This window comes from Myotis lucifugus, unplaced genomic scaffold, assembly GCF_000147115.1.
Source record: "Myotis lucifugus unplaced genomic scaffold, Myoluc2.0 scaffold_6, whole genome shotgun sequence".
NCBI lineage: Eukaryota > Metazoa > Chordata > Mammalia > Chiroptera > Vespertilionidae > Myotis > Myotis lucifugus.
The window spans coordinates 14975611-14997354 of NW_005871054.1; the positions used below are offsets into that span (position 1 = coordinate 14975611).

Sequence of the window (21744 nt, forward strand, 5' to 3'; positions counted from 1 at the left end):
TTCACTTAGAGTAATGTCCTCAAGGTTCATCCATGTGGTAGCATGCAAAATCACTTACTTTTATTAACGTTCTCCATATTGAAGGCCTCAGACATTCGAATGCCTGATTTGGCCACCGCATAAATTCTGCTTTCCTAATGTAAAAGAGAAATTTAAACTGAATATTTAAAGCAAAGAAATGATTACTTTCAATACACATGTTTTTCATTTAATATTCATTAGAGTACAGCATTATTATAAAACTGTCACCATTGCCAACTAAAATATGCCACTGTGGATAGCACTGCAGAGGTTTTTTCCATCCATTAATAATTCCATTATTTATCTTTGTTCCCAAATTTTTGCTTGGTATTTTAAATCCTTTTGGAGATAGGAAAAAAGAGTAATAGAAAGCTTACTCACAATCAATCACTGACTATACATGAACACTACCTCTAATAGCCTACCATTCTAGAATATGGTTAAAGAAAAAAGAAAAAAACTTGAAATCAGAAATCACAGATAGAGTAGCATTAAGTGTTATTACCTTCATATTTCAATGAAGTAGAAGAAACACCCGAGGTCAAATAGTAAATTTGAGAATTGCAATGGAATGTATAATATCTTGTTCCAGAAGTAGGTTATTTTGCTTTCTCTTTTTCATTTCAGAGATAGCTCTGAAATGGGTACTGAAAAGGTTATTAAACCTGCCCCTATGAGAAAAGGAACTCTAACCTGGATACAGTTGTCTAGACCATAGAACAGTAGGCACCTAAGGCAGTCCTGTTGAGGACTGTGCTAGCCAGGGGCCTGTGAGGTCACGGGCATGAGAATCTCTAACTGTCTGAGACACTTTGGATTGAAGAGTGGCTGACTGAATGACTCAGATGCAGTTTCTTTGAGAGTGTAATTGTGGGCAAAGTTGGCAGAACAGAGAGATACTGGTATATAAAAACTAGAGGCCTGGTGCATGAATTCATGCACTGGTGGGGTCCGGCCGGCCCACCCTGATTGGGGCAATCAGGCTGAGTCGGCAGCGGGGAGGAGACGGAGGAGGTTGGTGGGCTGGCCTGTCCCCTGGTCAAACTTCCGGTGGAACTCCTAGTTTAGGGGACAATTTGCATATTAGCCTTTTATTATATAGCATAAGACAGTAAGCAGGAGATGTGAGGCAGTGAGAAGTCAGGGGAGAGTAAAGAAGAGTAGTTAGCAGTGATGAGAAAAGCAGACTCATTGTAGACAGGAAAGGACAAGTGAGCCACTGGACCTGGAGCAATGGTGTCACCAGTTTCTAAGGAGTTGACTATCAGAGGTGCTGTTCAATCATCACATGTTGTCCCCCTAGAGTGACTACTGAATTTTAAATGACAGTCAAGTTCAATAAGGATGGGCTATGTCTTAAACTCTTAATAAAATAAACTCTGATAAATTGAGGTAATTAGAATACATCTCTTTTTTGTGAAACCTGAAAATACCAATAAACAAAAATAAAATCTCAAACTTGGACAGTCTGCTAAAGGGTTTGTGAAAAACAATAGTACTTTTTCAGGACTGAATAGTTTCAGCAGCCAAGGAAAAGCAAGAAAGGCAAAAAAAAAAAAGTAAAATGGTTTGCCAACTAAAACAAACTTGAAAGCCTAACCTAAATCTCTGGAAATCTCAACATAATAAGAAAAGCACGCTGCCTAAAGGATAACATATTTGGAATTCCAGAGATTCACATGCCAATAACATCCCCTTTCTTTTTTTGCTGTCCAGAATTTAGTAATAAACTGCAGACGGTTTCATATGGAAAATGAAAGGTTCTTCTGAAAGTAAATAAGAGCATATACAGCTCAAGGTCTGAATTTACACTAGGAAACATGGTCACCTTAATTTGCTAAAAACTGCATTTCTCACTAAATAAAAAAAGTAATAACAAAACATGACTCCCAAAACCCAAAATTCCTGCAACCCAGGTGTTTCTCTTGAGGCCACAGGTTAAATGATGTCAAAATGGGAAGGAAAACTTAAATCTACAGAACAGATCATTTCACTTTGTTTCAAATACAGGAAGAATTTTTAAATTGATGGATGAATTGATGGGTGAATTATTATATTAATTGTCAGTGTTTCAATGGAAGAATTTCAATCTATTCTGGATATTTAGGAAGATGCTTTTGGTTAAAGGAATGGATTTATAAGTTCATAAAGAGTAAAATTAAAGTTCTCTTAAGGCCAATCAATGAAATAATTAACTTCAAAAACTGATGACCAATAAGAGTGAAGCGTCCTGGTTGAGAATTCACCCACAAGTATTAACACAGTTAAAGAGGAACCTTTCTTCTCCACCCCAGATGTTTTCTTACATGTGGAGGGGGCTCCAGTAATTCAACACTCCTGATCTCTTCCCAACTATTCACTCTCCCCTCCCCGAGGAGAAGGAGTGGCTTAATGAGATCGGTAAGCTTAGAAGGAGAAACTGGACATGCAGAGTCCAGCACCTTCCTCTCTCCTTTCTCTTCAGAACAACCATTTGTTCATGCTCTGGGCTTTAAGCTTCCGAGGGCAGGGCCTCACTGGCCGCAGCCTGTGGGGGTCCAGCACCAGCTGGTGAATCAGTCAGCTAGCTCCAAAGTCCAGTATGAGAAAGCTCCTCTGCCCACCAATTCTCTAAAATCAGTTTAATCAGTAATAAAGGTAAGATTTTGCTCTCCCATCTGTCTTATCCTTGTCTTGTTTCTTTTTTTAAATATACTTTATTGATTTTTTTTTACAGAGTGGAAGGGAGAGGGATAGAGAGTTAGAAACATCGATCAGCTGCCTCCTGCACACCCCCTACTGGGGATGTGCCCGCAACCAAGGTACATGCCCTTGACCGGAATCGAACCTGGGACCCTTCAGTCTGCAGGCCTACGCTCTATTCACTGAGCCAAACCGGTCAGGGCTCCTTGTCTTTCTTCTCATTGATCCAGAACTCAGTGAGAAAGAGAAGGGGAAATTCTGTTCTAAAACAGGGAATGATCAGAACAAAGGTGGATTTGAACAGAAACAGGAAAAGAAGTCAAACCTGAAAATGAGTGTTAAGAAAAAAAAAATAGTGTGCGTGTGCTGCACACAGCAATACAATTTACCCAGGAGGGAAAACGGTGCAGGGGAGGAGTCGGAGGTTTGCTGCACGCCGCCTTCTTTGCTGAGTCACAGCTTTCCTGGTCATCTGAACACGGGGATTCCAGGGAGTCATAGGAGAACAATCCGTCGTCACAACTGGTGTCCATATTCTCCAAAACTTCCGTACTGTCGCCATCCACCAGATCCAGATCTGTTTCCTGGGGTCTCAGTGGCCGGATCATGCTTATGGCATTTCTGTTTGTACCAAACATCCTATCGGAACTTAACTGCGGCTGGCTTAGGTGCCTTTTGGCCAGTGCTACACTTATACTGAAAACATTAGGAATCCTTAACTTGGGGGGTGGCAGGTTGGATGAAGGCACTAACTGGGTTCCTTTTCCAGGCAGTAGGTTAGGATGCTTTGGAGTCAAAGCTGGGGTCAAAATCGGGCTTGGGGTGTTGGCCTCACTCGATGACGATGAATAATCCAGCCTCTGAGACTGAAATTTTTTATTCAGTTCATCTGAGGAACTATCGTGCTCCTTTTTACTGGACTCAGGATTTCCCTTCCCAAGAAGACTATTCTGAGCTTTCCACTGTGCTTCCTGCTGCCAAGAATACAGCTTCTTGTGCTCTGGTCTCTTTATGCCGAAAGTCTCTTCTTCAAATATAGAACTGCTGTCATCGGACGCTGTCAGATAGGTTTCACTGCCCATCCTGCTACACTGGACCCCTTCCTCTGACGTGTGGCTGGACAGGGTGGACGTGTACCTGGACTTGGATCTTCCTTTGCTCCCGTCTTCCTCATCGGAACTCCAGTCACTCCCGGGAGCCCCAGAATTCTGGGAGATGCCGCCCTCTGTAGTGAGGCTTGTTCTTGATTTCCGATTCTGCTCTGAGCCACAAGGGGTTTGACGCAAAGTTCTCTGACCTCGGCTGTTTTCTTGAATGTGGTTATCGACAGACTTCTCTGTAATTTCCATTTCTAGAAAAGCATATATCATATTCGCATGTTTGCCTTTAATAATATAATCTTTCTGTGCATTTAGCTTTATGTAACTACACTGTCAAAACTGGAGTTTTCATAAGAATAAAGTTAATTTACATTATTATTTTTTTTTTAGTTGTATGACTTTTTTAAACCCAAGTTTGGAAACGATAAGCTTTATATAAAACATGGAGCCCTGACACTTCAATAGCATAGTATCAAAATGAAACTGCTTTTACAAACAAACATGCTGGGAGGAAAACTGACAATAGTCTAAGGAGAGATAATCAAAAAAACAAAACATGAAATAGGGCAACACTACCTATCAAAGAAAGCAGCCACTAAAACATGAACACTCTTAAACTGATTTTAGAAGCAAAGAGAATGACAACCCTCTTTCAATTCTATTTCAAAATCATCATATGTAAATTTAAACATAATATAGTTTAAATAACAAACTTGGTTTCCAAACTTCAACACATGAAATAAATATGCAAAACCATGAAGAAAACATAAACAGAGAAGGGCTTTCCTCCCTCTACTTCTGGTTTAATCGTAACTTCAAAATGTGTTTTTATAATAAGAATTATACTCTTCTACAATGTCTTTAGATATGGCTTATTTTGTTTATAACATAATTAACAGAATAAACCACTGGCTTCAGAAACAGCGAACTAAAATTTTAGATCAAAGAGTACAAAATAAACTTTGAAACAGAAACATAGGTATGACCTTTATAACTAAGGAAATAGAGGCTGAACAAATAAACTGCAATTTGGTATCAGGCACTTTGTCAAATCTGCAAATGAACGAAAGTTTCAATACAGGCAGCCTTCTCAACAACAACAAAAATGAATGTAATGGCATAAAGTGAGTAGCAAAGGAGCCTTTTAGCTGAAAAAGCATTAGGCAGTTTTCAGAATTTCATAATCAAGCATAGACTTTTAGGACTATAATTTTTCTCCTTTGGGGGAAGCAAAGTGGGAACTGAAAATAGAGAAGATGCAAATTCAAGTCTCCCTGGAATACCTGGGAAAAGTCATCCTGGGTAGCAAAGCCAGCAGCTGCACCGCAAAGCAAAATTTAGAGGGGCTTTAAGACTAAAAGAGGAATATAAATCTGCACAGAGGTTAGGGTTTCAACATCCAGGCAGATATTTTCCTCGTTGAAGCAATAAAGGGAAAATCAAAGCAGTTACAAAAATTGTCCCCTGGTGCTCTTTTTCTTTAGAAATTTGCAATGTCATATTTAATATTAGGTAATTTTTAAATATTTAAAATAAGTAATGAACAGAAAGTTCATAGTACTAATCTGAAACTCTAAGCTGAAACAAGTACCATGTAGGTGCAACTGTGAACCTTTTTAAATTTTTTTTTTATTGATTTCAGAGAGAGGAAAAGAGGGGGAGAGAGAGATAGAAACATCAATGATTAGAGAGCATCACTGATGGGCTGCCTCCTGCATGCCCCACACTGAGATAGAGCCCACAACCTGGGCATGTGCCCTCACCAGGAATCGAACTGTGACCTCCTAGTCCATAGGCCGATGCTCTACCACTGAGCCACACCAGCCAGGCTGTAAACCTTTTTGTAATTTTAACTATCACTGCTTCCTACTGCAGGAAGAAGTACCAAGAGGGGAAAATCAGTTTCTCCTTTACCTCACTGGCAAAGACTCTCAAAAAAAAAAAAAATACATAGCTAGATACACAAAGTTAAATGCTGAACATCTCTTTAAAAGTATTCTCATAAGACATGAACCTGTCAAGAAAAAAAAATAAGAAAACTAGGATGAATCATTCAGATAGATTTTGTATATTTACCCTTTTGAGTGATGGAAAAATTAAAAATTAAAAAAGGAAAATTAATCTATATAAGGATTTTTCCCTTTTAAAAAATGTCAAAGCAAATTCCGCTAGTTCATAAATACCTTCTATGTCTTTTCCTTCAGTGAACTCAGGTTCTTTAGATGGTATCTTGCTCATTTCCTCAGATTTTACTACTTGAGGAGGACTCCTCGCTCGGGATGAAAAGCACCCGAAGGTCAAACTGCTTAGGCGCTGGCCTTCCGAAAGCTTTGCTGTGGAAACACTGGATGACTTCTTCCCTTGAGCTTCTGCAAGATCATTCATCAAAATCAAGATCTGAATTTTTCACAACAGCTTGATAAACACAGAACCAAAGCACATAAAAACGTGGACAAATCACTCCTTATGCCAGAATAAAAGCCTGAAAATCCTAAAGGTCATCTTTTTTTTTCTTTTTCTTTTATTATTCAATTTATTTAAACTAAAAAAAGTTTTCACCCATTTCTCCCACCACCCATCCATCGCTTCTGGCAGCCACCAATCTGTTCTCTGTGTCAATGAGCTTGGTTTTTCCATTTTATTATTTATTTTTAGATTCCACATATAAGAGATCATAAGGTATTTGTCTTTTTCCGACTTATTTAACTTAGCATAAGGCCCTCGAGGTTCATCATGTTGTTACAAATGCCGAGATTTCATTCTTTTTATGGCTGAGTAATATTCCACATATATATCTTGGCTTCTTTATCCATTCACCCATCAATAGACACTTAGATTGTTTCCATATCTTGGCTATTGCAAATAATGCTGCATTGAACATGGGGTACACGTATCTTTTTGAATTAGTGTTTTCATTTTCCTCGGATAAATGCCCAGAAGTAGAATTGCTGAATCATATATGGTAGTTCTATTTTCAATTTTTTAAAATCTCCATACTCCTTTCCATGGTGGCTAAACCAATTTACATTACCACAACAGTGTACAAGGGTTCTCTTTTGTCCACATCCTTGCTAACACCTAGTTATTTCTTGTCTTTTTGATAATAGTCATTCTGACAGGTATGAGGTGATATCTCATTGTCGTTTTGCATTTCTTTGATGATTAGTGATGAGGCCTGGTTGCCAAATGATTAGAGCAGCGGCTCTCAACCTGTGGGTCGCGCCCCCTTTGGGGGTCGAACGACCCTTTCACAGGGGTCGCCTAAGACCATCGGAAAACACATATATAATGACATATTGTTTTTGTGATTAATCACTATGCTTTAATTATGTTCAATTTGTAACAATGAAAATACATCCAGCATATCAGATATTTACATTACGATTCATAACAGTAGCAAAATGACAGTTATGAAGTAGCAACGAAAATAATTTTATAGTTGGGGGTCACCACAATATGAGGAACTGTATTAAAGGGTCGCGGCATTAGGAAGGTTGAGAACCACTGGAGTAGAGGGTTGGAAATTTCAGCCTCACTCTTCATCCTCTATATCCCTGACCTCAGGGAAAGGGAGAAGGGCTGACAGTTGAATTAATCACCATTGATTTTTAGAGGAAGTGGAAGGGAGGGAGGGAGGGGAACATCCACGTGAGAGAGACACATCAATTGGTTGCCTCCCACACTGCAACCCAGGTACATGCCCTTGACCAGGAATTGAACCCAAGACCCTTCAATGCACAAGCTGGTGCTCTAACTACTGAGAAAGACAGGCCAGAGCGACTAAATTTTTTTAAGCAAACATATCTGAAAATAAATGTTGAAATTAGTATTATCTCCTTTGTGTTACTTGCTACTGTCTACCTGTGTTTTCTAATATGGGCATGTGGTTATTTAAATATAAATCAATTCAAATTAAATAAAATGTAAAATTCAGTTCCTTAGTAGTGCCAGTCGTACTTCAAGTGTTCAATAGTAAAATTCTATATATTAGTAACCAAATAAAACCAATTGAGCTATTTTAGTCAAAGTACTCATACCTTGTAGTTTTGACTGTATTGTTCTTATCTCTTCGGTTTGGTTTTGGTTGATCAAACGAAGATTCTGATTCTCCAATTCCAGCTAAAAGGACATTTGGTATTCTTTTAAATAGGAATAACATTTCTAAAATATACTAGTGAATTATAATATGTAGAAAATGTTAATACCTAACTACACATAAGCAAAATACAAAAGATTTATGGATTTATCAGCATAAGTTATCAACTTATATAATTATGGCTTAAATATTAATTTTTCTAAAACTAAGAGTTTTAAGTGTTTTCACTCCCTATGACTTTTCACTGTAAAATTATTTTAAAACAAATTATTTTAGCATTTAATCTGCCATATAAACTAAATAATGTGTACTTCTCAAATACTGAACACAATTTTATGACATACACATGTTCTATCATTTTTTTAAATTAATGAATTAGAGTTAAAAATCAACTAATTAGAATGAGGCTACTTATACTAATTACCATGAACCTATCAATATTTTTTCATTTTAGAAATATATTGAACATTAAAATAAAAGCTACCTATCTAACATTTACCAAAAGACAGCAGCCAAACCAACTTTTCAGAATTTTGTTTCACCTAGACTGATCTATATTCTGATAACTTATCTATTTAAAAGAAGTAAAAGGTACAGAAAAAGGAAAAATATAACAGTAAGTACCTCATTTAATTTAAGTGTTACCCATTCTTTGATCTTAGCTGCTTTTTCTTCTATAATTTTAGCTTCTTGTATCCTTATTTGTTTCTGAAATAACATTATTTGTTTAGGTCAAATATAAGTTCACAGGTCTAAAAATGTCCTATCATGCATAGAAAAAGGCAAATTCACTTAAAACCTATTTCAAAGTTAATACCTTTACCTTCAAATTACCAAATAGAGTAAAAATGACAATTGTCCAACAGATACAATAAGAAACCATAATGGCATATGTGAATATTACTAGTTTTAACAATTGCTATTCTCTTTCTCTGAAAGATAATATACTGAACTCCATCCTCTGAACTTTTCAACAAAAGAAACCATTTCTGAGAATGGTCTAGGGCAGTGGTCGGCAAACCGCAGCTCTTTGGCCCCTTGAGTGTAGCTCTTCCACAAAATACCACGTGCGGGCGCAACGTACAGTGCGATTGAAACTTCGTGGCCCATGCATAGAAGTCGGTTTTTGGCCGGGGCAAGTCTATTTTGAAGAAGTGGCGTTAGAAGAAGTGGGGGGTGTTGGTCGGGAGCTGAGTGAGCCAGTCAGTCAGCAGTCTCATGTGCAGTGGTTAGTGCTAGTCGCGTCCGCAAATCGCGCGCGGGTGACAAAAGTACCTACTCGAAGCATAAAGTTACCTGTATTTTTCCAACCAGCTGCAAATCCTACCGGTATTTTTTGTCATCGATTTAAGAATTGTAATTATTTCGTGTGGGTGGCTTTATTATTATAAAATGAAACATTTTTTTAGGTGGCCGGGTTTGACATGGCTACCAAAGAAGAAGCAAAGAAAAACGGAAGACGAAAACCGTGAATTTAAAGTTGAATGGACCGAGACTGTTGCGTTTATTCAAAACTTAAATGGCCTCCGACCTGTCCTATTTGTCAGGAAAAATTGGCGCATACAAGAAATCAAATTTGGAGAGACACTTTACAACTAAACACGTGTCATTTAGTACTAAATATCTGTCGGTGATGCAGGAAGAAATAGACTCGCCCAGCCGAAACCGACTCTGCGCATGACCACGAAGATTCAATCGCACTGTACGGGCGCGCCCGCACGTGGTATTTTGTGGAAGAGACACACTCAAGGGGCTAAAGAGCCACATGTGGCTCGCGAACCGCGGTTTGCCGACCACTGGTCTAGGGTTTATAACAATGGGGGGGGGAGGGTCAACCAGGTTGGGGGGAAGAGAGTCAGAATCTCCTCTGGGGCATGACTTTGTTTCCCCCTCAAACACTACTAGCTTTTAAAGATCCAGAAAAAAATATGAAGATCAAAAAGCGCTAGCTCACATTTACCAACTTAAAATCGAGTTTGGTCACAAAACTCCTGAGAACGTAACTACTGTATAAATTACAGTTGGTAGGGAACAGGGGTGTTGAAGGCTGAAAACCACTGACCCAACAAAACACCAATCCCTACAGAAATGAAAAAAAAGCTGAAAATAAGTAATTTAACATATTTAACAATTTCAGAGTGGTCATATTTAAATGACGCTAAATAATCCTAATGCAATTTTTTTTTGCTAATAAACTTTTAAAATGAACTAAATACAATACTTGATCTCAATAAAGTAGTTTATAAGCAGTGTGCACATTTCTAAGCAGACAGATTAGCCACAAACTATATTTAAAATATAACGAGCCATCAACACTCCCAACATCCTAAACATTCTAAAACAAAGATTTACTTGAAACATTTTACAGACAGAAATGCCTGCTGATAACCAAGTGTTTTCAACTTAAACATTACACTCACACTTTTATAGTTAGGAGCATTGTCACATACAAAAAGTGTCTCAGAATTACCCCAGACTTAAAGGTGAAGGCCATTTCCTTCACCTCTCACCAATAAATGTGATGCAATTCTATGGGTTGACCAAATGAGTAAGATTTCTGACCAAAATTTAGAAGTTAAGCTCTGTCTCTTTCATCTTTGTGATTATGCATAAATGAATGCATATATTTAGAACTGTTTAATGATCAAATTCTTCCTAACCTGCTCTTCAAGTTGCAGTTCCAAGTTTTGTATGATATCATCTTTTTCCTGTATCAGGGTCTCCAGATCTTGACACTTTTTATATAACCTTGTCTCTGATTCACTGGTTTGAATATTAGCTGCTTTTAATTTCTCTTCCATAACTTGTACCTAAGTTCAGAAGGTAAATAATAAAATTAGGCATGGACTTAATTTATCATAGTATTAAATTAGGATTTTACTTTAACATTAAATAGGTTCCTAAAAGTTATCATCATAAAAGGAAAATACTGCACAGCACATTTCAATATATATAACAATTATCAAGTCTGAAGACTACTTTGCCAAGTGCTGTTAACTCTGAGGTACAAAAGGGTACATTAGAGATTTGCAGATTATTGCTATCATATAATGTACATGTTTAATAGAATAATAATAATATGCAAAGCATTTCATAAGAGTATAGAATCAGGAAGTTTCCAGCCCTAACTTTTTCATATTTTAAACAAAGTAGGAATATAAAGAAAAGAAGGTGAGTGGTGACATAAAGACTCTAATTGGATGGCCTAGCACAGTGGTCGGCAAACCGCGGCTTTCGAGCCACATGCGGCTCTTTGGCCCCTCGAGTGTGGCTCTTCCACAAAATACCACGTGCAGGCGAGCACGTACAGTGCGATTGAAACTTCGTGGCCCATGCACAGAAGTCGGTTTTCAGCCTGGGCAAGTCTATTTTGAGAAAGGTATGTTGAGATGGTTTGGACATATAGAGAGGATGAACGAAAGGAGATAGAGTAGACGAAACAAGTATACAAGACAAGTGTGGATGGGAGAGTTGGAAGGGGTCGACCTCAGCGAACGTACCTCAATCAGATTGAGGACGTTTTTAGCAAAGGCCAGCTTAGGAGTACCCTAATTAAGTTAATAACAATGTACCTACCTATACCTCTCAAAAGAAATTTCAATTGTTGTACTGTTGATACTTGGCTCTGTTGACTAATGAGTTTGCCGACCACTGGCCTAGCATAATAACACATTTTGAGGGGAAAATTAAACTTACATGAAAACACACACACACCACACACACACATACACACATACACATAATGGAAACACAAAGAACCTTAAGCTCCACTGATGGAATCATAAAAAATATTTTAAAAATATGAGTGTCAAGATATAGGTAGGAGAGTATGCCACGTGAGGTTTATTGATTCACTAATTTAACAAATATTCGGTGAATACCTGCCACTGCCAGGCCTGCTCTAGGTCCTGGGAAGACATCAGTGAATAAAATGGGCCTAAAGTCTTTGCTTGAATTGAAATTAAATTCTACTGGGTAAGAGAGATCGCAAGTATAATAAAGGTGTAAAAATTATACAGTATGTTACACAAGATGATAAGGGTAACGGGAAAAAAAGAACAAGATAAAAGAGTGTGTCTGGGGGTACAGTGGTGCCTCAAGTTTAATATCTAAAATATATTGGCTCTGTTTGGATCTTTTGCAAAACACATTTGAGCATATGAAATCTTAGAAGGGATGTGTGAGTGTTAATGATAGTAAGAAAGAAAATGAAGTGCTGGGCAATTTCTACAACAGTAAGACTTTTAGTTTGTATACTCCAAATAAGCAAGAATGTAATTTTAGCAATGTTTCAGATTATAGGGGCAAGGAAGAGAAATATGCAAAAGTATTTGAGGAATTAAAGATTATAGTTAGGATGAAAAACCTTAAACTATTAAAAACACCTCTGACGCCAAAACCAGTTTGGCTCAGTGGATAGAGCATCGGCTTGAGGACTGAAAGGTCCCAGGTTCGATTCCGGTCAAGGGCATGTACCTGGGTTGCGGGCACATCCCCAGTGGGAGATGTGCAGGAGGCAGCTGATCGATGTTTCTCTCTCATCGATGTTTCTAACTCTCTATCTCTCTCCCTTCCTCTCTGTAAAAAAATCAATAAAATCTATAAAAAAAAAAATAAATAAATAAATAAAAACACCTCTGAAAAATCACACAGTCCTTACTTAATATTTAAAATTACTTAACATCTAGAAGGATGATCTTAAGGTTAGTTTTGGTTTTTTAACCATAAATACAAGATTTTATCTGTGGGTTCAGCGTATAAATGTAAATCCAACTCCAATGCCAAAAGTGTCCTATTTAAATACCACCCACATGGCTGGAAACTATGAAAATAAAAGTAGATTTTTAAAAAGATAAAAATGTATTTCACTATCTAAGAGACAATTTTAAGTTATCTTAAGGTTTAGATTTTTTTTTAACATAATATAGCAGGCTTTCTGCAGAAACTGCAGACCCATAGTCAAGGACACAGGTCTACATGAGAGATGCTGTCGTGAAAAACAGCTGGAGCAGGACAGTGAGTATCTAGGGTCGATCTGAAGATGGTACAGCCAGTTCTGCACAGGACATCCTGTAACTGTGGAAGCAGAGAGAGAAGAGCAGAGTCCAAGTCCAAAATGCTATTTCTGCTCCAGGGATCCAGTAATAGATGATAAACCTAAAGGGGAGCAGAATAGATCTGCCCCAAATATGCCTCTTTGGCATACTGATTATTTGAATTAAAGCTCCTTGAGAAACAGCCAGTACAAGAAGGACACTCTGACCCTTTGGTTCCCCCCAAAGCAGGAAACAAATCTCCCATGTGAAAGATACCCTCCCTGTATCAGGAGGGTAGAAGGCATTCTTACCACCGGAATAAGAAACTTAGGGCCGAGAAAACGATATAAACAAGTCTTGTTACTTCTTCACAAATTTAGTGAAGCGCAACCCCCTTTGTCTTGTCAATTTTTCACAGATTGATTGTTCTCTCGTCTAAAAGGTATGAAAGCTGCCTGCTTTGTTCACGTCTATGAGCCTCATGTCTTTATGGGGCTCCCATACATAAATAATTAAATTGGGGGGTTTTATCCTGTAAATCTGTCTTACGCCAGTTTAATTATTAGATCAGCCAAAGGGCCTAGAAGGAAATAAATTTTCCACGCCTATAAAGCTAAAGGAAACCAAAAATAACTGAATAAGAATAGAAATAAACATTACCAGGCCTACACCTACAGCCTTTTTATTAAGTCAGAGCAAGCCACCCTACAGACCTCGGGCTGCCACATAAAACTGTCCTGTTATTGCCTAGGAAAACTCGGGTTTGGGAGTACGCATCTCCCTTGAAAAACACGTTCAGTTTGAAAGGCGTTCTCGTTTTATGAATGAATGCCACAGTCAGAGCTCCTTGGCTGCATCTTTGGCACGTGCAACTTTGTAAATTGATTAGTACTTTTAGATAAACAACTTTCCCGGGCAAGGAGAATATTGGCAAAAATGGCAAAGTCTCCTAGGGAGAGCGATCACAAAGCAGTGCCAGGCAACCCACTTGCTAAGTGGTCCTGTTAGGACCGAGCTCCACAGAATTCAGCAGTCGTCCTCGATAATTAAGGAATAAGAGTGCTACAGAAAAGGCTTATAGAAAAACCAAGCCGCTTTCAAAATATCTCACCACAAGTCCACAGAAAATAGCCCGGTTCTTTTTTGATTCATTTAATCTGGACCATATAAAAATTTTAACTACTCAGAGATTGGCCAATAACAAACATACATGAATTCAAACTGGTTGGTAAAGAAACGCTTGCCAGGCTCCGGAGATCAGGATGACTGAGGAGTAATCATTTATTAGGAACCAAAAATGATTTGGATACTAAGAACCAACTTTACAGAAAAGCAGATGAGCCCACATGTTAGAATGGTCACGGGGAACTTTAAATCCAGCTCCTACCAATCACAAACAAAGGCAAGTGATTGAACTCCGGACACAAGGAAAACACAAACTTCTCCAGGGGAAATTATTTACCCCTCTTTGGTTAGCATAAAACCGTGTAGTGCCTTTGAGTACACGGCTAATCAGGTACTTGGGAATGAATCCTGTGGATCATTATATCCAAATGTGCTACTTGTTGTTGTTCTGTCTCATAGAATACTCATAAACAGTAGTGGGTTGACCTGCACACACTGCTTTCAACAGTTGTGAGTAACAATAAAAATGTACTACAGCATTAAGTATAAAGACGGCCAATATGCCTCTGGGGAAATATGTGATTTTTTTTCTAAAGCCCATGTATGTAATGGTTTTGCAGGTGATGCCACTCATGAATAAACAAGAAGAAAAATGGTCAAAGCTTAAAAGTATCCTGTTGAGCTGGTTTCAGCTGACTACTGCTTTTAGTGGTGAAACATTCCTTTTTGGTTAATAAAGTACAGTTTAAGTCTTAGGCTATGGCTCAATGACAAAGGACAAGCTGAATTTAAGCAACATAAACAACAGATAGGCCACAGTCTCATGGAAACTGTTAAAGATAGCAGAGGATTCAGTTGCCCCAACTTAATAATATTTACTTAATCTTGTGAAGGCCAAAAGCAAGGTGCTATAATCGGTGCATGAGAATTCATCTGCTCTGTTTATATTTCCTGTTAACTTTTAGGTTCATTATGAAGTATTTAAGAAAAAATTCCATTGGAAGCATAAAAAATAGGTACTGAATAAATTTAAAGTGTTGTCACAAAAAGAAATATATACAGATTTGGCTAAATTCTATAGGAACTGGGAGATTTGCAAGTCTTACTCCTTTTTTAGGGGTGGGAACTGATTTAAGGCGGTATGTCTAAAATAATCAACTATCATGTTTTATTGCTTAAAAATGTAGCACAAAGAATTAAGTAACTTTACACCTGGTATCCTCAAAGGACAACGTCAAATAAGAAGTTCTTCCTGTTAACTTATCAAATCGGTAGATGAGCCTAATGGCTATAAACTGCCATGGTTTTCTTCCCTTGAATTGGGGATGGGGTTTCTTTATTTCTACTAAGATCCAGTGAATCAAAGAAAAAAAAACCCCTGAAAATCACACATAAAATGTACTTAGTTTAATTTTCAGAGCTAAATAAATGTGCCATATATGTAAAGTAAGTATTTCAACTTAAGAAAGGGCAAACAAAGCCATTCTCAATTTCTTTCTTTCTTTTTCCCAATAGTATGAGTAGTTAAAGATGAGAAAGAAAGGGTAGAGAGACATATAGAGATAGACAGGGGCATTAGAGGTAAAGAGAGATGTCATCAGGAAAGGCCAAAATCAGAAAGGAGAAGACAAGGAAGTAGACATGAAAGCCAGAGAGGCAGACAAAATGTGTGCTGCAAGGTGTGGGGCTAAACAGGGACATACATATAGGACTCACCACAGAAAAGAAACAAAACACTTGGTGTAGAATGACAGAGTGTCATAAAAATAAGAGTCTTTCATAGACTATAAGTAACCTTTTACAATTTTAGGCTTTTTAGCCAATACTTAGATTGAAGTGGAGATATTACTATCAGCTAAAGAATATAAGCCCTGGCTGGTGTGGCTCAATAGGTTGGAGCATTGTCCCTTACACCGCAAGGTTGCGGGTTCAATCCCTGGTTGGGGTGCGTGCAAGAGACAACAGAACAATGTTTCTCTCTCACATTGATGTTTCTCTCTCTCCTTTCCTCTTTCTAAAATGAATAATAATAATAATAATAATAAATATAAAAACCAAGCACAGCAAAGATCCTTACCATTAGTACTAGTACTTCTACCAATACCTAAAGTTGAGGTTTTAGAGAATTATTGGTAATTTTTTAACGTGATGATGGCACTGTGGTTAAGATTTTTAAGTCTTCATTTTTAGATTAGTTGCTGAAATACTCATGGGTGAAATAAGATGTCTGGGATTTGTTTCAAAATAACCTGGTGTGGGGGTGAGGAGAGAAAAGTGGATGGAGTTATAGAGTAACCATGAGTTAATTAACTGTTGAAGTTGGTATTGGGTGTTCATTACCTATACTCTTGTAGGGGTTGACATTTGGCATAATAAAGTTTAAAAAATTTCTTTTCAAGAATAATTAATTTAAGAAAACTAAGGATTAGGTTACTTTGGGTTTCCTTGGAAACTTGTCAGGCCACTAAAAGAATCCGCTGTGTGAAATTAAATCTTTTAGGTGAAAACATAATTTGATAATGCTATTATCAAACTGAAGGACAGAAACATGATAAATTAGAGCAAGAATAAGAAATTTAATATAAACTTCTTAGAGAAATAAGAATTTTGAAATTCTTGACTGAATCTGATAGACATCTTTTCATAAAATGTGAAGCTATGGATTAAGGTTATTAGACAAACTTTAAGGTTGGTGGCCTCATCCAAACCACTCATTTTGCTGTTGGCAAGACCCAGAAAGGGTTAAGTGAATTATCAAGCATTTGACTTGTCTCCCCAAACCTATTAACATATTAAGTGTAAAATTTTGTATATAGTTTTCCTAATATAACTCTAAGCATTGTTCCATATTAGTAGTATATATTCTTTGTAATATTATTATTTTTAAAGTTTTTTTAAAAACATGTTTTTATTTATTTCAGAAAGAGGAAGGGAGAGGGGGAGGGAGAGAGATAGAAACATCAATGATGAGAGAGAATCACTGATCAGCTGCCTCCTGCACACTCCTTACTAGGGATAGAGTCCAAAACCCAGGCATGTGCCCTGACTGGGAATCGAACCTCAATCTCTTGGATCCTGGGTCAACACTCAACCACTGAGCCACACCGGCCAAGCTATTATATTACTTTTAATTGTTGTTTAATGCTTCATGGAGTGGATATAGTTCACTCCTTTATTCTTCTATGACATGGCATTCATATTACTTCCAACTCTTTATTACTATAAATAAAGCTGCTATATTATTCACATACAAAACTTCATTTTGATTAGGATTACCATAAAATTCGTATTTGATTTTCTCAAAAGTAAGATGAAACTTCCTAACAGAAGTATATTTATCCTTTTGAAAATCAGTTAAGTGGCAAAATAAAGCTAGATTCTCCATTTCTCTATGGATCCAGCTCATGAACAGTCAAAATGATAGTATGTAGAGGAGGGCAGAAGACTAGTTTGAGGACCGTTTTGGGCAAAACAATGTTGATATTAGTAGAGGGAGAAGAAGGCATTTTTAACTAAAATTATACCCTACCTGTTGAAAAGCTTTTTCTGCTTGACGTTCAGCATCAATAACTTGTCTCTCAAGCTGTTGCATCTGTAAAGTGAGGAAAATAGAAAAAATAGAAAAGCTCGTATTTCCCTTTTGAAAGGCACTTAGAAATCTCACAATGTCATCAACTTTTTAAGAAATATTTAAGGTAGTTCAATGGATATGAATGACATACAATTTACCACATTAAAGTCTCTTTCAGTGCACATTTAAAAACAGATCGAACAAAATACCAAAGGTTTGATACTTTTAATACAATGTAATATATAACACATGAGTATACAATATACATCAATAGAATTTTCTCCATTGGACTGTAAATTAAAAATTATTCGTCAACACGTAATAAAAACAATAAATTAACTTTAAGAGAATGGTAAAACCTCAAATGTCATTCTTGATTTGTTGATCAGAAAGTCACAATGATATCAGAAAGTGGTGTATTCTCATAAGCTGTATTTCCTCTCTCTTTCTTGGAGAATCCAAAAATGACCATGATTGGGCTGTACTGAAAGATACTTAGGTCCATACTGGAACAAAGCAGAGCCCAACAGTCCTAAAAGTGATTAGTTTGTTTAACATTTTAACGATGACGTGGATACAGATGAGGAAAACTTACAACTACATCTTTGAAAAGTATGGCAACAACTACAACTGGTTCTTCCTTGCACATCCCACTACACTTGCTGTCATTGAAAATTTAAAGTAGCTTCTGTTTCCTAGGGATGCATCACTACCCTCCTATCTGGGCCACACGACAACATCTGGCGACTTTAAATACATGACTATGGAAGGAGGAAGTGTCTTAAGTATAGAACCTATGAAAAGACTTAGCCTTCTAAAAGTGTGCAGAGCTAAGCGATTTGGAAGTGATCTGAAGACATGCAGCTGGCAGTCTGCCTGAAATATGCAGGAGTTCTTGCAGAAATGCAGGGAAAGAGATAGAACCAAGAGAAGCTCAATTTGGAATTTGAGATTCTAACAGAATTCTACACTGAATAGGAAATAAGCTAAGCAGTTTCTCCCCAGATTTTGAGTGTATTTATTTAGTTACATAACAATGGTTAAGGCAGGAGTAATGAATACCACATAATAAAAATTCAATAGATGTAATATAAACTTTGATAAAAGAAAATCACTATATTTTCACAATCTATATTATAGATCATAAATGCTGAATGTGTCACATTACATAAATGTAAGTACACATGTAAGTATCTCCAATAAAGTTTAGGACACTTTAAAATCAGTTTATAGAAAAAAAATATAAAAGGCAATACTTTAATTTTGAGTGACTGTTTTCATAATCATTCAAGCTGGAAAGCAACTTTGCAAAACACTTAAAGCAATGCAGAAAATATTCATGTAAGTTTTTACTTTCACGATGTAAGCTATTATGTAAAGCTTAGGCTAATTCCATAACCAATCCACACTAAGTCACTAAAAGAAACTTGAATGATCTGCTGCCCATATCAGGCATTGGACAAAAATAAGTATTTTATGAACAGGCCACTTAATACGATAACAAAACCTTCTGTTTTGATTACTACAGAAGTGCTCTCTGTAGCCAGACTGGACACAGCAGCAAATGGCAAGAGGAAATCTGCCACTGATCTTAGATCATAACACCACTGTGATTAATGCTTAGTGTTTCAAGAATTGTAGACTGGCTACTTTAGACGGAATACTTTAGGACCTTTATACTTACTGCTGTAGACAGCAATCCCCCAAGTAGCTTTCTTCCTGACTGTTGCCCCCATAGAACCCATAAAAGACTCTATCATCATTTTATTATAATAAATAATATCTTCAGTCAGTAGCCCAAAATGATATAAATTAGCCTGCAAAGTCTTATTGTTAGTATACGTATAATTTCTGTTAGGCACTGTGAAATATTAGGTGAGGCAACAGAGACACTGAGATGTGGAATTTAAATAGGGTAATCGTGGTCATATGAAAAGCAAACATTGTGCTGTCCACGGACTCCTCATTCCCATGAGAGAATTCTAAACCACCTCTGGGGAATCATAGTCACAGCAGGAAGGTCAAGTGGCCAGAAACCAGACAGTAATGCTGTATCAGCCAAAGGCAGCATTAGGTGATTTGGGCCACGCTGATACCTAAAGGAAAAATTCTTCCAATCTAACCCATAGGAAATAACATTCACTTCAACTTAAAATGAAATTTTCCTTCTTCCCTCCCTGACTCAGAAAACTAGTAATACTGTAAAGTAGGAAAACTACTTAAATCTCAGCTTCCCTGAAGAGTTTATATTTGGCATACTAGAGATATTTCCAACACCATTCCTTAAATTCCTTTAAAGACCTCTCCCACTTACAGCAGTATTTGCCCAAGACTTCAATAAGGCCTTTTTCTTCATAAACTTCAATATTCTAAGTTACTTAGAAATTATGATAAAAAAATACAAAATAACTCTTTTTAAGAAAAATCCCCTGTATTCTCCTACTCCATCTCCAAAAAAAAAAAACACATAAGGTATACATAACTAAAAACTCACCTTTCATTATAAAAAACACTCAGATCATCTCACACATCTTTCCTAAAAATTCAGAAAGATGTCTCCTATTAATTAGTAATTACATTTGTTGAAATCATCTCCTTGCACACTTAGCCAGTGTATTCATTTAGAAAGATATAGGAAAATAATAATGAGTTACTTCTATGTGCCAGGCACTCTATTTATAAACTGCATCACAAGAAAAGCGTGAAAGATCATTTACTGCCAGCTCTTCAATTTCTAGCTGTGTGATACTGGGCACACTATTCAAATACTCTCAGTCTTAATGTCAACATATTTAGACTGGGAATCACAATAGTTTCCTCATCAGGTTACTTTGGGGTTTAAATTAGCTAATGGTTGTACTAATTGCTTAGGACCTATAGTTAGCACTTACTGTTAGCTGCCATAGCCCGTGCCAATAAAACAGAACCAAGAATCAAAAACTATTGCAGAAAAGAAAAGTTGGCTAGAATTCCTGGCAAAGAGCTAGAGAATCAAATTAGTATTATCTCAAGAATCCTTAGCCTTGGAAAAAAAAAAAAAAGAAAGAAAGAATCCTCAGCCTTGGACCAGCATCCATTTGGGGGGAAGGTGTGGAGAACTAGCAGGGAAAAGCTATAGATAAAACCAATGGTTATGAATGGGACCAGACTGGCCTCTGGAATGCAATAGTTGGCATGTAGAAGCAATGCAATAGGGTTCACTTTGAAAAGATACGTAATGTTATGTAAATCATTATTACTACATACACACACACATCGTAACACACAAATACCGGCCCCAAGCGGAGATGGATTTATATGCTGCATGGCTGAAAAGAAGACTGAATAGATGAGTGGGTATGTCAGAGAAAGCAAGGAATGTGGTAATAAAACTAGATGGGAGAGGCCATATAGGGTGATGGCTAAGCATTCAGGTTCTCAAAGCAGAATGCCAAGTCTCAAATCTTGGCTTCATCACTTACTTTTTGGCACAAACACAGGCAAGCTAAGTAACTGCTATGCGCCTAAGTTTCCTCCTATGCAAATATGGATAATTCAGTACCTAACTCACAGATTGTTGTTGTAATAATTAAAAAGTTAATTTACATAAAGCACTTAGAAGACTGTCTGGCACATAGTAAGCATCAGTTTCCTAATCTGTAAAATGGGAACAATAAAATTTATTACTTCACAGGTTGTTAAGCACATAAAAAAATCAACAAATACTTGGTATTTTTATTAAGACATGCGTGAGTACCAAAACTAATTTTTAATCCAGAGAAAAATATTGCATAATGGAATATAACAGAAAATATTGTGAAAAACGTTATTTCCATTTTGGTGTTGAATCTACTTACTGGAAAACCATGAGTAACTTGGCAAACTTATCCACTTTCCACTGTATAAGACACAACTGAGTAATTCCATCTCTTAGATCTGGCAAAGGATTTAAGTCACAGATACAAAAGACAAAAAAAAGGGGGGGAGGAAGAAAAACCCACAACTAAAATAGCAATTTGAAAATAATATTACTCTCAAAATTCATCCACTGACAAAGAAAAAAGAAAGTCTAGTAACATAAATTAATAATCAAAAGCTATTTACAATTTTACTTGTAGAGAAAACAACACTAAC

The 21744-nt window shown here is 36.9% G+C and overlaps 1 protein-coding gene across 3 annotated transcripts in view; it reads right to left on the bottom strand.

The window, feature by feature from the left end:
• The window catches only part of PLEKHH2 (pleckstrin homology, MyTH4 and FERM domain containing H2), a 74076-nt gene that overhangs the window by 42910 nt on the left and 9422 nt on the right, over window positions 1–21744 (bottom strand). For all 3 annotated transcript variants that reach the window (XR_001345979.2, XR_002827156.1, XM_006083416.3), the window contains exons 3-9: window positions 17590–17652; window positions 10560–10709; window positions 8524–8607; window positions 7841–7922; window positions 5987–6172; window positions 3093–4054; window positions 59–134 (exon numbers count right to left, since the gene is read on the bottom strand). Coding sequence is in view for 1 of the 3 variants with exons in the window: in XM_006083416.3 (XP_006083478.1) it covers window positions 59–134; window positions 3093–4054; window positions 5987–6172; window positions 7841–7922; window positions 8524–8607; window positions 10560–10709; window positions 17590–17652 (1603 nt within the window). In the remaining 2 variants the exon portion in view is untranslated. The remainder of the gene's footprint in view (window positions 1–58; window positions 135–3092; window positions 4055–5986; window positions 6173–7840; window positions 7923–8523; window positions 8608–10559; window positions 10710–17589; window positions 17653–21744) is intronic.